The sequence below is a fragment of the Rissa tridactyla genome, chromosome 5 (genome assembly GCF_028500815.1).
Source record: "Rissa tridactyla isolate bRisTri1 chromosome 5, bRisTri1.patW.cur.20221130, whole genome shotgun sequence".
Classification (NCBI taxonomy): domain Eukaryota; kingdom Metazoa; phylum Chordata; class Aves; order Charadriiformes; family Laridae; genus Rissa; species Rissa tridactyla.
In genome coordinates this window covers 31,953,340-31,973,624 of record NC_071470.1, presented here as the reverse complement: position 1 = coordinate 31,973,624, position 20,285 = coordinate 31,953,340, and the positions used below count along the sequence as shown (strand labels likewise).

Sequence of the window (20,285 nt, the reverse complement as noted above, 5' to 3'; positions counted from 1 at the left end):
CAGTGCAGGCTGGGATCCGTGTGGGTGGGGAGCAGCCTTGCTGAAAGGGACCGGGGGTTATAGTGGACAACACGCTGCACAGGAGTCAGCAGTGCACCACTGCAGCAATCAAAGCTGGTTTGCATCCTGGGTTGCATCCACAGGGGCATTACCAGCGGAGATAAGAGATGTGATCATCCCACTCTACCAAGTGCTTGTCAGGCCACACCTGGACTGCTGTGTTCAGTTTCGGTCTCCACAATTCAAGACAGACTGACTAACTAGAGAAGGTCCAAAGGAGGGCCATGAAGATGATGGAGAACCTACAAGGAGAGACTGAAGGAGTTAGGTCTTTTCTCCCTGGAGAAGAAAGAGAAGGCTCAGAGTGGACCTCATCACAATATTCCAGTATGTAAAGGGTGGCTGCAAAGACGACAAAAGGCTCTCTTCACAAGGAGCCACATGGAGAGGACCAGCTACACCAGCATAGATTTCATCTTGATATAAGAAAAGAGTATTTTACACTAAGAACAGTAAATCACTGGAACAACCTCCCCAGGGACGTGGTAGAGTCCCCATCACTGGAGGTTTTCAAGATGCAACTGGACAGGGTGCTAGATAATCTCATCTAGGCTTCCCTTCCCACAACAAGTCGGACTGTATGATCTTCTGAGGTCCGTTCCAACCTGCGCTCTTCTGTGATTCTATGAACCTACCGGCAAGGTAGCTTCAAACAGTCTCCTGCAAAACACCCTCTATTTCTGAAGCGGGTAATCAAAAACTCATCTCATTTATATACCAAGATAACCTTCCCTGCCTTGTTTCACATGTGTGTTTATACTAACAGGGATATACTCAAAATATGCAATAAAGTGATACCCTTCAACTATATCCAGCAAGCCAGTGACCTTGGACTCTGCCCACATGTACGCAAATATGGGTATTCTAATAGAAATAGCCAGATAAATATCCTACTCTAATTGCTAGCAGACTCTTGCTGTTTTGGCATAGACTTGAGTCACAATACATTTCAGGTACTTAATTTTACAGACTTTAAATAACATAGGCTAAAACTTCACCACCCATTTTGGTAAATGCCTAAAACTGTATAAAAATACACCCTCAAACACCAATAGTTAAGCCACAATGACATATCTAAAATAAAAAGTGACTGCTGACCAGGAAAGGCATCTATCGTACCATTAAGGTTAGTTTTAAAAGTTATTATTTATATTTAAAGTTCTGATTTATTGGCTCACCATAACCTTAACATGAAGAAGTAGGCTTTACCATGTACTCTAGGCAGGCAAATGCTTTAAAACAGATTCATCGGTATTTCTTCCTCCTTTGCACTCTTACACCAAAAACTCCAGTGAAGCTTGAAATCAACTAATTTTAACTACCTTGTTCTTCTGTTGTCTCTCCTATTTTTCCTCCTCATTCCCAAAACAACGCTTTTCTTGCCATTTTCTAGCTCCAGTCTTCCAAAGAACTTAAGTTCATTCTTGGCTTTAAGCATATCAAGTCATCTCATTCTGTTAGTGTATGAATGGCCTTCATTTAGGTTTCCACTCAAATTAATGGCTCTCTCAGGATCTTGCCCCATAATTGTAATGCATGTTGAAAGACGACAAATTCCCGCAAACAGTTTATTTTTAAAAGCTACTGGCTTTCCTACTTCCAACACTGAAATGGATAAGATTCCAGTAGTGTATTTTATTAGCTGCCTATTTACAATTCAGTAAGCTATAGTTATATTAAAAACTATTCTAAAAATTACACTTATGAAAAAGGAGCCATTAAAATTGAAAAACTGGATGTATTGTTTCCTGGAGCTAATATAAACAATGGACCAATTGCCACTTCCCTGCTGTAGTTAGAAACATCTCATTTTCACTCAAGTCAGCAGTATTATTCCACAGTCACACTGATACAACAAAAAAATTCTGCATATTCTTAAGAGTCTGCATAAAAACACAGTTTCTCTGAAACCTTCTGAAATATGTGGAATACGTTTATTCTTTGCTCATAAAGTTGACTACTGATCAATCTCAAGTCTAGATACCGCTTAATGAATGATCATCTTCTGAACTGGGCTGAACATTTCACTTCTTCACCATTAGACCTCTGAGACTAGGAGGAACCTTCTACACAGATCAAGTACCAGTGAAATAATCAACCTTTCTGTAGTAAAGCCATTTGAAAAGCTCTCTGTACCTTTTTTCCAATTTGTGCTCTAGAAACCTCAAGCAAGGTTTTAAAATGTTTTTCAAATTCCTGTGTGAGCACAGTCAGTAATCAAAGTATGCAATCATAGTTCTGATTTAAGACTGAAAATCTTTGGTCCAGATGCATGCCAACAAATTACACGCTTAACCAAGGTTTCCACTGTTCTCCATTGACTAAACAGGGAACCTACAGCAGCAAAACTCTTAATTGAGATATATCGGTTTGGTGCCTAAAATTAGGTAGGATGAATAAACTAAATAGCACTAGCTGATGATGGGAAAAAGAAAAATCTAAGGCAGTAAATCACAGGCTGATTTGAAGTAGCCTCCTTTAACAGGTCCCAAGTGGTTTCTACTGTCCAAACAGCTTTTTCCTTCCAATAAAAACCAAAACAGCAAACAATGACCCATGGGTCGGAATGTTGCTCTGGGATTCATGGAGCGGGAATTTTCTCCCTGGTTCTCCATTTGGAAAACAATAAATGTATAAATATATAGAATTCCATACATGCAATGCTTCATTGTTTCAAATCCATTCAGACCATGCTATTAATACACTAGTAGTTCATTCAACACCCTGTGCTATTCCTGTTAAGCTGGGGTTGGTACCAGAATAGAATTGGTTTGAAGTCACTTGGGTATTTCCAAAACACACCACAATCTGACAACATGACTTTCAGTCTCAGTTTTGGTTATCTAACAGCGCAAAGGAATTGCTTATGATTCATGAGAGGTTGAAAGGCCAAATAAATGTACTTCAAGAATTCTATGTTTCATAAAAAATTGCAAATGTTACATTTAAATTTCTAATCTTTGTTAAGTGAAACCAGCAAGAAATTAAGTACATTAAAATGGCAAATTTCATAGGAAAAAGGAAACAATAAAAAAACCAATTTAGGTATTGTTTTGGATATGCACATGACATCAGGAAGAACTTAGTTATTTCAGATAAGAACATTTTATAGAGATGGCCTTTGCAAGGAACATGTTTGTTGTTTAGATAATACAAGATAAAAGAAGAGGGGAGCCCCTTAAAAATAACATATTCTAAAATGTATTACAAATACTTGTACCGAATATTATATTTCTATGCACACAGATCTAGGAACATAGTACTTTGAAGCAGTTCAACTTCTGAGCTTTTTTTGTCTTCTATTTTATTCAGTTGTTAAGATAACTTTAAACTTTTTTTAAAGCAAGCATTTCAAAAGGGGAAATTCATATCATCATAAGGAAAGGCTGAGAGAGCTGGGACTCTTTAGCCTGGAGAAGAGAAGGCTGAGGGGAGAGACCTTATTAATGTTTACAAGTATCTAAAGGGTTAGACCCACCCTTTAGATAGGACGTGGTGGATAGGAGAAGGAGGAGAAGGAGGATGGTGCCAGACTCTTCTCAGTGGATCCCAGTAACAGGACAAGGGGTAACAGGCACAAGCTGTAACATAGGAAGTTCCAATCAAATATGAGGAAAAACTTCTTTACGGTGAGGGTGACAGAGCACTGGAACAGGCTGCCCAAGGAGGTTGTGGAGTCCTCTTCTCTGGAGACTTTCAAGACCCGCCTGGATGCAGTCCTGAATAACATGCTCTAGGCAATCCTGCTCTAGCAGGGGAGTTGGACTAGATGATTTCTAGAGGTCCCTTCCAACTCTGAAAATTCCATGATATCAGTATAGTCAAATAAGCACTTAGCTATTTTTTTTTTTTAATTGGGCCATAAACTACGATAGCTAGATCTCTAGTAATATCAATCAGAGAAAAATGGGCAGCTTAGATTTCTTGCATGAAACTCAGGGACAATACAATGCTATAGTTCAGTGGACAAAAGTGCAAATGTACATGTACAAATACTGCTTTATAAATCAAACTTCAAGCAAAACAAAAATCTGTAAATGCGATAAGACAGAACTAATTTACCTAACCATCAATACAGTGGCAACTACAATACTAACACACGAAGTCAGCACAGTAAGGCCTTGAAAAGAAGTTGTGCACCTAAGGAAGACCTACTTATTCTTGCTGCTCCAGTTACTTCTGAAGAATAACTGAAATTACTTCTATTGTCCATTCAGATAGCCCTGTGTGAAACAGTCCCCTTGATGTATTCAGCATGTAGAAGAGGGCAGCTGTTGCATGCAGGTAAATTGGGTTTTGTTTAAAGAACAGTCAAAAGGAAACGTATTTCAAAATTAAAACCGTGAAAAATAGTTTTAGTCACATCTTTCTGCCCTTATTTTAAAAATATGGAACACTAAAAAAATTGAGCCTGAAGATGTACACATCCTAACAAAATACATATTATTATATCCACTATTTCCTCTGTCACTACTAGAAAAGACATTTTCACCCCCCCTTGCTATCCGCAAGCCTAGATAAAATTCAGAATTCCTGAAGTTCAAATGAAGTGCTGGATAGAGATAAACAGATGAAAAAGGGAGGTCGAGAAGCAGCGGAAGATCTACCTCGATGGAAACAGTGGTATTTCAACCTGCCTGTACCAGAGTAATAAAGTTATTGCATACAATGTATGCAATATATCACATACATATATGTTATGCATACTCTAAAAAAAGCAAAGTACTCACATTTCTACTTTAGTAACATTTTTCTGCCCTCAACTTTATTCCTCTGTTATTCTCATTACGTGTTCTGAACAAAACCAATTAAAGTTAAAACTCACGCAGTTTCAGAAGATAAGAATATAAACTAGTATTTTTACCAATTTTGTCCAACACCACTGTGGAAGTTAAATTATTGTGAACTGGAATGCTCCACTCTTTTTACTACCTCATTTTACTAAGTGAAAAAAAACCATATTTTATAGAAAGCCAAGACCTCGCTAAAACAAACATTTGGTACTTTTCAAGCTAAAACCTTAAGTCTCTCTTAAAAAATGCTGTATGAACAAATAAAAGGGAGATCACAGACATAAGTAATTTATTGCTTTATACATTAAAACTTTTCCTTAAATAGTTGCCTCTCAATTGCCACAGCACTGAAGAAAGCAGCTAGAAAAAAGCACCTGCTGTTCAAAAGGAAGAATACTCAGAAGTGTTGCTGTCACTTGATTGTTAATTCAACGAAAATTTTTAACCAAGCATTACCCAAAACCATTCGTCAAATCTGACTGCAAAGTGATGTTATTACCTCAGAGCGTATATGCTGGAGAGACTACATGTAGTGACAGAAACACTCTCATAGTCACTGCTGGAGATGGAGCTGAGGGGGGAATCACGTAAGCCATCCTGAGAACTGAAAAAACATATGGAAACAAAATGAACTGCTGAAGCGAACAAAGGTGAAAAACAGCACTGTGGTAACTCATGGCTTGTCACGGGTTATACAGAAATAAGAGTAAACTAGCAGTTATATTTTTGCTCTTCAGAAAAATTATACAGACCTATTCTGTTTTCTTCCCAAAAGGAAATTTGTCAAAATCAGGGGGCACACATTTTATAAAAATCTTGAATTTAATTCACATCGTACAGTTAAAATATTCAGGAAAGAACTGAGGATCTTACATTTTCATAGGGTATAGAGGGAATAGCATGCCCATGCTGCTAAGTGTGGTTTAAGTTGTAACAAAGACATAACAAAACTGAAAGTTCATAAAGCCGCTGTGTGTTTCAGGCCAAGACATCCTAAACAATAAGCTTCAAGAACTGCTGAAATATCGTGACAAGTTTGAGCTAAGTTTCTTCCAACAGGAAGGAAAAAGTCTGTAAGAAAGCAGACAGCTGGCTCTTCAGTGAAGATAATATACTTATTCCTACCCCTAAATTCGCTTAGTTCCTAAAACTGCCATATAGGTACCTCAAATTTTGTGCTTTAAACCAACAGATGAGCAGGAAGGAGCAGGCCCGTGGCAAACCACTGACACTTTATTAGAGAAAATCCGCTATCTACTAAGTAAAAGGATATGAATAATTTAAATGAATGGTACACAAGCTATCTTTGGCAACCCTAGTCTAATGAAAAGCCTTTAAATAACACATCATTTTAGATCTTACATCATATTATCAACATAAATTAGGATTAGAAGATTAAAAATTATTTCATAAGCACTACAGAACTACTTTGGAAGGACCAATTTTTTGTTTCAGTAACAATTTACTGCTCAGCTACTGGAAATTCCACAAGCTGAAAAAAAATAAATTATACTAGATAAGAAAATATGTGATCTTGAGCTGAGGTATCAAAGCTGTATTGGCTGTAGGCAGTGCAGAAGAATCATTCAAGCCTGCTGAAATCAAATGTTCAGTCAACAGAAATCTTTGGACAACACAGAGAGAAACCTAAGAAATGCCTTTAGTTAAAATAGATGTAATTATATAGGTCAGGATTATTTTACTTTACTTCTCCACAATTATTAGCAGATTTTTTTTTAATGCTTTTTTGATTTGTAGGCGTATGCGGGGTAGGTATTCAAACCAGCTACATTCCAAATTCTTTTCTTTTACCAAATTTACTATTGTAGCTATTTTTGCAGCTAGAAGTCTGGAAGAATGCTTAAGGGGAATTCTTCAAAGCAGCATATGGAAGGTATGTGCTCTAATCCCACTAAGAAATAATAGGATTTGTTTGCATACCTCCCACTAATTGCTTGGAAAATGTACCCCTTCATGTTCCTCATTTCTGACTGCCAATTTGAAAATAAATCCCAAGTGTACTATACTTTAGTTGAAAGGAGAGCCGTCGCAACTGGAAAATAATTTTATCAGACTTGAACAAAAATCTATTTAACTTTCATTCGTTTTATATAATTTCCCTTGCTAATTCTGCTCATTATGAAGAGATATATGCATTTAAACAAAGGCTTACTCTTTTACAGCTCATCACCTTTACCCATCCAATTTTAAAATATGGTCATGCTACTAAAATGTACTTTTACTATCTGTTTTATGGCAGCTAAATGATATTAAAAAACCATTAGCATGTGATTTCGCAGCATGATTGAGCAGGAGAAACTGTCTTGCAAAGATGAAATGTATTGTTCAGAATAAAGTAATCTTTGAAGAGCAGAACCAGGAAACAAGAACAACTGGCGAACTCAGCACCTTCTTTTATTATCTCTCACCTCCCTGCCATTTCGAGATTTTTCCAGTGTAACAAACCTGCCAGCTGATTTGTGTAGTAACACTTTTTCTGAAAGATGTCAGGTTTGCTGTCCTTCAGGGCTTGATAAAAATATCTCTCTTAAGAGTAGATAATATTTATTGTCAACGTTGTCCCAAGTCTCAAAACCACTTTCTATCCTGAGTTAACTTTGTGGAGTGGACATGGATGTTGCTCTGATCAGCTTACAAGCCTCATTTCATACCTCTTCTCCGTACTTTTTTTTCCCCCTCATTTGAATCCTCTCTCACTTCTAACCAGTTGCTATAAGCGTAACTTTTTCTCAGCGGTTCCACAACCTCACCTTTTTTTAAGCCTTCTCTTAACACTGTTTGCCATTCTAAACTGCTTCATAAATGCCTTCATTTTCCACTACTCCTCTTTTACTTTGTGCACAAACCTGGCCATGCTGAGCCATCTGCTGATTTCAGGATTAGATATCCATCTGGTCAGTCATCATTTGGCAATGTAAATTGCTTGGACACACTTGACACAAAACCATGCTCACGAAGGTTAGTTTGTTGTAGTAAAGGATGTGCAGTTTAGACAATTACAATGTGTAAACGTTTTTCTCACTCCTTTGTACCATTACAGATTGAGTTTTTGTACCAGAAATAATATTTATTATTTACAATGTTTATTTCTGGTTCATATTCAGGCTGTAACTCTTCAGGTAAGAAATTCTGGTTTATTTAGTAACAAGAAATGGGAATCCAATAACAGTAACACTGTTTTATGCCTTCTTAGTGTTATACTAAATAGCTTTTTTTCCTAAAAAACAACAACAAAAACACTCCTGACATACTCACTGTGTTCCTTCTCAGTACACACAGATTCAGGATACCTCTTTGTGGAACTTTCTTCTCATTAGTGTCTGCCTGAAGATTTGCTCAGCTTTTCTAAGATGCTGATAGATCCTGAGGTGAATTGACCTGCTTTTCCCAATTCACAATTCCTGTTATCAGCTGATGGCATGTGTTCATTAGCACAATTAGAAGAGAAGGTATATGCATTCTGTAGCTAATAGCAGCTAACCCTTTCTTCCCACACCAGCCCACAGGCGACCTGAACTTCAGCACTTCTTGTGCTCATTTGAAATTGATGCCCTGGTGGACTGGCATGTTTAAACTGTGTAAGGTGGCAAGTCTGTTTCATTTGTGAGATCTTAAACACCTACAGTGCTGTTTTAAAAATTACATGCTAGCATGGGATAAAACCAGCATCCACGCTCAAAATAGAATTCTTCAGCACTTCTGATAAAAATATAGAATAAAGATTTGAGGCAACAGAGCAAAGTGACATGGGGTGATGTGGCTGCCTCTTTTCATGGAATACTGGCAGACTGAACTAACAAATCTTTTATTTAAAGCTGTTCACCATTTTTTGTAACTATTCTAAGTAAAAAACAAACTGAAAGACACTTTTATTCTGGTTTGTGTGCTCTTTTCTACTGGAATGCGTTTCCAGCCTTTTACATTTAATTAAACCTCTGGTTGTTTCAGGGGGTGGTTTCTTCCTGAATGTTATTCCTTGAGTTACAATTACATTCCATGTTACATTAGTTAATTGGCACAGATAATTTCTTCACTGTCTATCTCACACTACGTGAGAGCTAACTCTAAAGCCTCATGTGTTAGCTCAGCTATACCAAATCCATCAAATAAGTGGCTTTTAAAACTCTGTTTTACCTAGTATACTCGTTTCAGGAATCTGTATGTTGAGAGTTAACAGTTCACGGGGGCTGCATTTGATATATGGACCTAGTAAAAGGGAAGCTGGTACAAAACACTGACACCTTTTATTTGCACACTAAGGTTTCATAACAGCAGTCAAAGTATTGGATAGCACACAAAATCAGTGTTCAACAGACAAGGTCAAACACAGCCACTTTTAATTTGAGACTTGCATTGTTAAAAAAAAAAAGAAAAAGAAGGGGAGTAGGGATTGAAAAAAACCTCATTTAAACTGAATCTGAATTTGGATGATTGCAAAAAGAAAAGAAACAGAACACCAGAAAGGGAACAGAGGCACTTCAATCAACAGCCAGATAAAAGACTGCTTAAGGGAAGTTTTGCAGTTGAAAGGCTGATATTTTGTTCCCAATCAACTACTGTTTCCTTCTTGATGATGGGAAGTTTTCTTTACTCCTGAATAGCTAGTTAAAAGACTAATCAATACGTGACACTAAGCAGACATGTTTTTATTTATGTGAACATGCACAGCTGTCCATTAATTTTTATGGAAAAAGCAACTTTGTAAAGACACAATTTTCTTAAGTCTTACTGTGATGGAATATTACAGGGAAAGCATGAATATAAGATATTTGATCAAGTTAATTTGCATTGCAATATCAATCTAGTTTTGTTGGTTTGGGGTTTTTTTTGTTTGGATTTTTTTTGTTGCTGTTGCTTTGTTTTTTTAATATAAATGCTGGCCATCCCAAAAATACAAATGCTTCTTCTATAAAGCTTTCATTTATAAAGGTGGAATAATTTATCTTAAAGTTACTGTACTGAAAACACGAACACAGGTCACATGTTGCTAAGCAGTGAAAAAAATAAAATACAGGCAGAAAAATCAAAATTAGAAACCAACTGTATAAATAGGTGTTTATCTTTTTACAAAGTCATTCTAATTGCTGAGGAAATAAAATTTTGAATACATTACAATGTAGACTATTGTAATATATAAATATAATATATACAATTTTTGACTACAGAACTGCAACACTAAGAAATGGGACAAACTGAATACCAAGCCAGAGAAGAATAAATTATTCATCTTATTCTAGAATTGCAATACAGATCAGCAAACAGCAAAACACACTTTTCCAAGGATGCCTCATTCCTCCTCCTTACACTGCAAAAGCATATGGCACAATATTCTATTTTTCAAGCCCCCACAAGTAAATGCAAACAGCGCCAGCATCTAACAGCCGATGGACACAGCTAGAGCTTGCAGAAAGCGTGAAGAAGGTTAGTTCTCCTCACTACCAATTTCAGCTCCTTTTGCCAATTCTCAGGTGCACTGTAAGAGGCTTCATCAAAAGTACACTCACCAAATAAATTAAGATCAAGGAAAATGGGAAAAAAATGTATAATTTAAGCTAGACAAAATAGACCTGCAGGGGAAAGGAGAGAAACTGTGCTTAAGAATAATTTTTTATATCAGAACAGTCAGTATGTAGATAAACAAACACAGAACAGAACCAGGTATTAAAGACTAAAACATGAAAACGCTAGCATTGCATGACAATACGAAACAAGTTGCCAAACTTCATCAGACACATAGAAGAATTAACAGTTTTACAAAGACTCTTCAACTCTAGAAAGAACAGAGCACCAAGTATTTCCAAAACACCAAAATAAACACGATCTTCACTCCTTGTAATTTTCTTTTCCCTTGGAAAGCCAAGCAGAATACAATGACAGAATGAGCATTTTAAAAATCTGTACAGCTTGCTTACGGTCGAAAAAGGAGTACTAGATACAGATCTTAGATTAACTTGGTTTTGCTCTTAACTTATGTCCTTTTTTACCCTCAAACACCAAATGCTGCTTTATCATAGTTTTATCATCTTCTGCACTATTCTTACATTATTTCCCCCCTTTAACAGTTTGTTTTGCTACATGACTACCTTTACTTATCACATTGTCCCTTCAGTAGATCAGATACTGACTACATCTTTGTTAGCGCTTGTATTTGCATCTCATTAATGCTGCTGCCGAAGACTCTCAGTGCCCTTGGTGTTTTATGTCTTTGAGATACTTACAAGCAAATAACGGACAAAGACATAACATCAGCTATGACTTCGAAACCAAAGCAATAAAGACATCTTAAGTTGAAGAGTATTTAATCTGTATTTTAAACTCAACTCCACTGAATATTGAGGCTAGACAGAGAAGCCTGAAATAACAGGTATTTCAGACTTAAAAGATTAATTACAGTAAACCTGACTGGATCATTGAAATTATACCTATAAATAATGTCATATTGCATAGCATAAGAACTGATTTACTAAAAGAAACAGTTTGTGTCATCACGTCCACATTTGACAGCTGCTTGACTCAGACAAGGGAAAGAAAATTTTCTTCTCCTAGTTGTGACTTACAGTAACTAGAAAGTAAATACATTTATCAATTTGATGAATGAGCATATCCTGCAGCTATTCCACATATATTAGACTGCTTATTGTTCTACCTAATGGGTCCATCATTCTGAAAATAATCTACTGCCTCCAACATTTCCCCTATGGTTAAGTTGGCATTCACAAACAAGTAATAGGGAGTAGTCACAGAAGCCTAATGTAATCTTCCATTTTAAAAATACCATTGAAAAGCAGTGATTAGTCACCACCCAGGCAGCATGAGTAAGAAAAGGTCCACAAAGTTCTGTTTTGTAACTCAATTCTCTCTTTTACCAATAACATGACTAGTGATTCAGAGGCAAAACCAAAATCTATATATAGATATCCATGTATCTATGTATTCTCTCACAGAATATACTGAAGAAGTTACTATCAGAACTTTTCCAAATAAAGGAACAACAATCTAGTAACAGAATACCTCCACCCCTATTTCTCCACTTCTGCAAAGATGGAATATTTGCCAATTAATAACAGATGTACTGCAGTTTCAATAATAAATAGAGAGAATTAGATGTAATCAAAGTAACTGTGGAAGCGGCTACAGTGAAAACAGACAAACCCCACTAACTTGTTAATAAAAAATTCAGAAACATTCACCAAAAAATTTTAGGAGAACAAGAACAAATCAGATGAATTATTAACCCCTCATTTAAAACTTCCTTGTTGCCTGGAGTTTAAAGGTGGCAATCGCTAAAAATAAAAAGGACTCCAAAGAAATTCAAACAACTCTAATTCTGTGAGTCTGATGTTGTACCAAGAAAATTAACAGAGTACACCAAAAAGCTAAAATAGGTAGACAATAATGTGAAGGTCTGCTTGGGAAGAAGTAACACAGCTTCTACGGAAAGAACCTCTTGGGAGCTTTGTGAACAGGTCAAGAAACTTGTGAAGAATGGTGATTTGGCTAGCAGCCTCTGGATTTCCAAACAGGTTCTATTATATTCTATTAGATTATATTATTAAATAGGTTCTCACTGGAGGCTTTTAGGAAAACTAAGGAGCTATAGCGTAAGAGGAAGGGGCCCAAAATGGACAAGTAATTCTTAACCATAAATAGGGAGAAGCTGTTAAACAACCACATCTCAGAAGAATAGTGTGTCACAGCTAGAGTTCTTAAGGACCCTGAGGGTTTTGTTTTTACATGTGACCTGCAAAAATGGAGAGAGCAATGAGGTCTGAAAGGTTGCTACTGGTGCAAAATTATTCAGGGTAATAATAACAAGAGCAGACTGAAGAACTGTACAGGATCTTAAAGTCTGAATAACAGGTAATAAAATGGCAAGATGAGATTCAAATGGTAAACACAGGGAGAACAATTTTAGCATCGGATATAGAATGAGAACCTCTGGGCTCACGAACAGGATCTTGGGGCTTTGTTAGACAACTTCAAAAACATCAGCTCACCATTTGGCAAAAAATCAAATATCAGGAGGAAGACTTCCCCTTGGTTGAGGAGGATCAAGTGAGAGATCAATTAGGATCAAGTAAGAGATCAGTTAGGTGAATTAGATATCCGTAAGTCCATGGGTCCTGATGGGATGCACCCGAGAGTGCTGAGGGAGCTGGCGGAAGTCATTGCTGGGCTGCTCTCTATCATCTTTGAAAGGTCCTGGAGAACAGGGGAGGTGCCTGAGGACTGGGGGAAAGCCAACGTCACTCCAGTCTTCAAAAAGGGCAAGAAGGAGGACCCAGGGAACTACAGGGCGGTCAGCCTCACCTCCATCCCTGGAAAGATGATGGAACGGCTCATTCTGGGCGTCATGTCAAGGCATATGGAGGAAAAGAAAGCTATCAGAAGTACTCAACATGGATTCACCAAGGGGAAATCATGTCTGACTAATCTGATAGCCTTCTTTGATGGCATAAGTGGATGGATAAATGAGGGGAGGGCGGTAGATGTGGTCTACCTTGACTTAAGCAAGGCGTTCGACACGGTCTCCCACAGCATCCTCATAGGGAAGCTTAGGAAGTGCGGGCTAGATGAATGGACAGTAAGGTGGATAGAAAACTGGTTGAAGGACAGAGCTCAGAGGGTCGTGATTAGGGGCACAGAGTCTAGTTGGAGGTCAGTGACGAGTGGTGTTCCCCAGGGGTCAGTACTGGGTCCAGTCCTGTTCAATATATTCATCAATGACCTGGATGAGGGGATAGAGTGCACCCTCAGCAAGTTTGCCGATGACACAAAGCTGGAGGAGGTAGCTGACACACCAGAAGGCTGTGCTGCCATACAGAGAGACCTAGACAGGCTGGAGATTTGGGCAAAGAGGAACCTTATGAAATTCAACAAGGGCAAGTGTAGGGTGCTGCACCTGGGGAGGAATAACCCCATGCAGCAGTACAGGCTGGGGGTTGACCTGCTGGAAAGCAGCTCTGTGGAGAGACCTGGGAGTCCTAGTGGACAACAGGATGACCATGAGCCAGCAATGTGCCCTTGTGGCCAAGAAGACCAATGGCATCCTGGGGTACATCAAGAAGAGTGTGGCCAGCAGGTCGAGGGAGGTCATCCTCCCCTTCTACTCTGCCTTGGTGAGGCCGCGCCTGGAGTACTGTGTCCAGTTCTACTATGTCCAGTTCTGGACTTGCCGGTTCAAGAAGGACAGGGAACTCCTGGAGAGAGTACAACAAAGGGCTACGACAACAAAGGGATTGGAACACCTCTCTTATGAAGAAAGGATTTTGGGTCTCTTCAGCCTGGAAAAAAGACGGCTGGGGGGGGATCTTATCAACGCTTATAAATACTGAAAGGGTGGGTGTCAGGAGGATGGGGCCAGGCTCTTTTCAGTGGTGCCTGGCAACAGGACAAGAAGTAATGGGCACAAACTTGAGCATAGAAAGTTCCACCTAGACACGAGGAAGAAGTTCTTTCCTGTGAGGGTGGCAGAGCACTGGAACAGGCTGCCCAGAGAGGTGGTGGAGACTCCATCTCTGGAGACATTCAAAACCCGCCTGGATGCGTTCCTGTGCAACCTGCTCTAGGTGACCCTGCTCTGTCAGGGGAGTTGGACTAGATGATCTCCAGAGGTCCCTTCCAAACCCTACCATTCTGTGATTCTGTGAGCCTTTGGAAAAACAACAGAAAATAATTATGCCACTGCACAAATCCATGGTTTGCTCATACCTTGAGTAAGTGTAGTTCTGATTCACTTACCGCTAAGAGAAAATAGTATAATTGAAAAAGGTTTAGAGAAAGACAAAAGGAATGATCAAAGCTATGGACAACTTCTCATCAAGTAGACTGTGACTCTTCCAACCTGAAAACACAATCACACAGGGAAAATTGTGACTGAGGTCTACAAAATCACAACCGGCGCAGAGAGGCCAGGCAGGAACTAGGATCCTTTCAATGAAGCTGTTAAGAGCCAGGTCCAGAGCAAGCAAAAGGACACAGAGGAACACAGATCTACAGAACTCTCTGTAAAAGGACAATTCTCATACAAAGTTTTTACACAATATTAACAAAGGCTGGACAAGTACATGGAAAAGAGATTATTACATCCACAAATGATGTGAGGCTGAAAAAGAAGCATCTATTATATATAATTTTATCATATTTTGCAGACTTGTTCTCACAAATTTCACTTAATATCCTACCCAAGGCAAAAATTAGTAGACAAATTGTCTGAGTATTGTAAACGATGTATCAGGACACTAATTAAACATACTGCAATTACTTTTAAGCTATATTCCACTTGAAGTGTTGCAAAAGCATGAAATGTCAAAGGGATTTGTGAATGACTTCTTAAAATTAAGTCCATTCAGAAACCCTGTTGTAAGGCCTTGCAAGCCTCAGATCACAAATACTCAGAATAATGAGAGAGATAAAATTACGTTCTCAAAGGTTGAGTTTTGTGCACACTAAGTTGCATTTTACCTGTAAGAGGAATTAACTCCAGTGCAAAGAACTCTTCATTCTTTTTCCACTACCAGTTAGATATTTCATAATTCAACTGATATGTTATTAAGCTAATGTTTATTTCTGTAGCCTTTATGTTGTGGTAATGTTTCATGGTTCAAGCTACCCCACTGTGTTATCCTGAACTCTAAACACATATAAAAAAGAGAGATCCTGCATCACACTTATAAACTCCATAGAACTGACACAGTAAGGCACAAAGGAAGAAAGCTGTCACAGAAATACAGAAAACAACAACTTCTTCTATTTAATTTCTTCGCTCTGCGTTATATTAATACTTCAGGAAAACTGAAGACATTACTCACTACAAAGTAGGTTATCCTCTAAACAGTAAAACAAAATCAAGCCTGGTTTTCTACTGATGTGTGTAGGATCCCTAATGTCTAATCAAAGTTGAGCTGAAGCATAGCATTTTCTTTAACACAAATATTATTATGGCACCTCCTTGTTATCTAGTTTCTTATTGTCATTAAATATGTAGAACCTTAATCCATGACCTCTATTCTTCTATCAGCTTTGTCTGAAATGGTTCAATATGTTTAAAAGCTGCTTCAGCACTCTATTAGGCTCCTTCAGCATGCAGACATTCACAGATACGCTTGTGCCCACAGGCAACATGATCAGATCAACCCCGTTCTCTCAAATGAAGCTAAGGTAAGATGTGCTTAGATCCCAGTTTAATCCTGTGCACTAATGCAGAAGTTAATGTTTTAGTATCTGCCAGACACGCTTTTCCTGCAAAACAGCAGAGTACAACGAGGCAATGACCCGTGCAACATTTAGCAGCAATGCACTCTTTGTTACGTTAAACTAGTAAGATTAGTGTACTTGATTTCAATGCTATAGAGACATTATACGATTAAAATTCAGGTGTTCTCCAAATGTTTTCCAAAAAAGCTGATGAAGTCCAGTAAAAAGATACTTGCATTAAAAAAAGTGTATTGAAAAATTCCTTAATCCTGCAACACACTACTTTCTTTAAAATCAACATTAATTATACACCAATCACTAAAGTACAAGGATATAGGAATTTATTTACATGCAAGTTACTACCAAAATATCAAGTTGCTCTTACCTTGAACTAGATCTTGACTTTACATCATCTTTTGCTGTCCTTTCACTACTAGCATCTTCGTTGTTATCCATTTTTTTCTCACATAGTTGTTTTCTCTTCTCCCACTTCTGCTGATTTGAGATGCTTTCTGCTTCTCCTTGTGAATCATTTTCTGCTCCTACCTGTGAACCTGAGGAATGTGCCAGGCACTTAGAGGAGGTCGGCAGTCTTTGCTCCTCTCTGCCAAAGTCTCTTTCTGCTAACAAAGCAGAAGTTTCCGGTTTTAATATTTCCTGTGCAGGGACTGAATTGTCCAAGTTATCTACATGGTCCATTTCCTTAGACTTTACTAATGTGTATGAAGCATTTACAACACCTCCTGCAGAATGTTTAGTCTTTAAACCTTCAACACTGTCCTCCCTGCTGTCTTCACAGCTGCCACAACACACACACGAATTAATTAGACAGTTTGTGGCAGCTATACCGAGTTTATGAGATTCATCCTCCTCCTCATTTGCTAATGGATTAGCAGATCCAGGAACACAGCTAATAGCTGCTTCTGGAGTTGTTACTGGGGATTCTGAGCTAGAGGGAGATTTAGGATTAAATATTACAGTAGCAGATATTTTCATTCCCCCTGTCCTGTGTGCTATCACTTCCGCCGTTTCTGCATCATCAGCATACGCATCCCAGCCGTTGAGGTATAACTGTGAGTCCGGACCTTCTAGACAACTACATGAATTCTGAACCGAGATGCCAGACATCTGTTTGCTATCTTCGATATTGTTATTATTGCTTATGTCACTTTCAGCATCTTTTAAAAGCAAAGTTTCTTCTGTCTGATGGCCATTCTCATACAGCAAAGCGTCTCTATATTGCAGGTTCTGTTTTGAGTCGTGGCAAGGGTTATTCACCCAAGCAAAAGTATCACTTACTGAATCCAACCCAGCAAGAGCTTCTCCTGCTCCATCTAGGTCATCCATAAAAAACACTCTGTCCTCATCATCAGTTAAATTGTCAAGATGGTGTCTTGTTGGCGAAGCCTCTGTGCTAGAACTGTTTCTTAGGCTAGGTCTGTGAGCTGGAGACTGACAGATGCTTGGAGGGGAAAGCAGAGAAGACATTTCATCTCCAACTCTGTGTACCATCCTATTCAGCTGTTCCAGCTCCTGTTCATCATACTGCATAGAACAAGCCAGCTCAGCCTCTGTGTTTTCAGCTTTTGCTGAAAGCTCCTTAGAAGGCAAAGTCGCAGTTATGCCCGGTGTAATGACAGAGGATACTTCAGGATCCGCTCTGACAGGAAAATCCACATCTTGAGAGATGCAGAGGTTACGTTCCAGTGTGTGCAGTTCATCCTCGGTTAATGTCTGAAGTAGATCCCTGAAAATGAAGAAATACACACACCACTTTGCATTTACAATCATAAGAGGCATTGATGCTACAGATTTTAAAAAAAAAAAAACCTTTTACTGTTAATACAGAAATCCAGAACTTGGGAGCACAGAGTAATGTCAGCTGTGTAACTCAAGGCACATTTGACGTTCATATTCAGAACACATGTGACTGCAGATGCCTGAATTTGAGATTACTCATGCAAATACAGGGCACCAAGCAATTTACATCCTTGCAATGAAGCCCCAAAATAAGTGAAAACACACCCAAAAATGTATCTTTCCCCTTTCCATCTACGTATAGTGAAGGCATTACCCAAAATTAGATATATTTTGTCATTTTAATATTTTAATTCAAAAATTTGACTTAGATTAGCAATTTGCCATCCTTCGTACTAGAGTCTGAAAATAATTCTGCCAAAGAGTACCGCAGAAGTTTCACAGCATTATATTGTCAGATAAAGAGAATCCATTAAAAATAGTAATATCACTTATGCAACACTGATGTCTTGGAAGCCTGTTCACTGAAACCCAGATTGGAAGTTGGCTCTCTCCTGCCTTGAACATGTAACTCAGTCATTAGGGAGCTACACTTCTGTGTGATGTTAAGAATCAGGCAGGCCTAAAAGCAAACATTTAGTATTTACTAAACTATGTTTTCCTAGAGATATGCAGCCTCCCCAGTGTTATCAAGTGTGCTCAGTACTGTAGTTTAGGACCACAAGCACCTAGAAACAAAGTGTTATTTAAGGCTGTTATGTTTTAGTACTTTAAAACAAATCCATAGACACAGCAGCATGTAATTTTAGGTCTGAATTTGATTTACACTATACTTCTCAATTAGAAACCAAATACAAAAGTATCCTCTATCAAGAACTGCTGTCAATATTTTCAAAGACCAGCAAGTATATTTTAGCATTAATGAATGGATAGGAAAAGCAAGACCTTCTGCTTAAACAGAGGTTTGGAGTCTATTATTCCTTATGTGTTTAGAAATCATTGGCTAGCAGGTGATACAGAGCTGGCATCATCATAACAATAATGATAATAATAATAATAAGCACATATTAAAAGAATTCCCTTAAAGGACTACCTTCAGTCTGAACAAGTGGACCAAAAACACCCCTAAGAAACATCCAGCACATCTCACATCTTGATTTCCAGTCAACAGCTTGCATTTTAAATTGTCAAACACAAAATATTTTTCTAAGTATATCACTAAAAAAATCAAATTGCCCAAAAAAATACATCACTAGTATCTGACTTGTACATCTGCTACCCTACAATTTTAAAAAAGATAAAAGTTTAGATAAGCATGGTTAAGTCAGAACAAGTACAGAATATACATTTTTATGGTTACGTACATTCCATACACTCAACATCTTTATTTAAAAACATAATCGTGCTTTCATGCATATAAGAGTTATATGACTCTGAAAAAAATTCTAAACCTACGGAATAAGTACCTTACAAGAACAACTGCACTATCACATCCTCCCCTTTTCACCTGTTTCCACATTCTCTAATACAGAAGTCAGCATTTCTTTAAATAATTTCATATGCATTTTCAAGCCTGAAGTTTTACAATTTTTTCAGTTATAAATGAGTAAGAAAGGAAAACGGGCAATCTTTTAGAAACAGTTGGGTCTTTAATTAAATAACCTACAACAAACAGTGTTAGCACACAAACGCAACAATGAAGGATTTAAGCTTGTTCGTCACTTATACAAAGATATTAAAAACTAAGATATTTCTGGGTCAGGCCAGGGTTCATCAAATAGAGAAGCCTGTCTCTGATAACAGATTCTAAGGAAGAGCATAAGCACACATGAACATGTCTGAGTGCATCCTGCTGGCTTCCCGCAGCCCATAGCTCAGGGATTTCTGAACCAAGGTGGAATCCTTGTGTGTTCAATAATCCTCAGTGAACTTTTCTTGCATGGCTGAAAGTGTGCGTGTCAGGAACTAATCAACAGTCAACTGCTCGAACATCAGCTATGCTTCTCCATATACCACACTCATACCCCTCTTCTCAAAACACATGAGATAAGAATTAGCAGCTTCTACAAATATAGACTATACCAGCAGCGGTCAAAGGAATTTGCTTTATGAGTTAAGTGCTAGAAATACAGATTTACTTTATGCTGGCTAGCTTCACTGACTTGAGTAATGAACTCTGTTTCTACCAATAACAACACCTCAAAATTAAAGAACAATTGTGTGTAGTTTTGAGGATAAGTAAAAGCTTGACTCAAAAAAAAAAATTCAATGAAATCAGCTGACAGTCCTCATATCTTCTTAAGTGAGTCTTCCATGCTGCCTTGCAAGAGTTGCTCTACATAATCAGTTGGATTATACGTAGTAGTCCACCAGCCCTGTTATTTCAGTAGAGAAATAATCTTGCTTTAAATTCAAAGGAAACGTGCTCATTTCCCTAATTCAAACACTAGAAAATCT

General features: G+C 38.0%; 1 protein-coding gene across 5 annotated transcripts in view; it reads right to left on the bottom strand.

Annotated features, from left to right (window-relative positions):
• ZFYVE28 (zinc finger FYVE-type containing 28) overlaps positions 1-20,285 on the bottom strand; it is a 162,588-nt gene that overhangs the window by 27,510 nt on the left and 114,793 nt on the right. For 3 of the 5 annotated variants that reach the window (XM_054203242.1, XM_054203243.1, XM_054203246.1), the window contains 2 exons: positions 16,456-17,817; positions 5,353-5,457 (listed from right to left, as the gene is read on the bottom strand). In XM_054203242.1, coding sequence (XP_054059217.1) covers positions 5,353-5,457; positions 16,456-17,817 — 1,467 coding nt within the window. The remainder of the gene's footprint in view (positions 1-5,352; positions 5,458-16,455; positions 17,818-20,285) is intronic. The other 2 variants (XM_054203244.1, XM_054203245.1) reach the window with 1 other exon arrangement.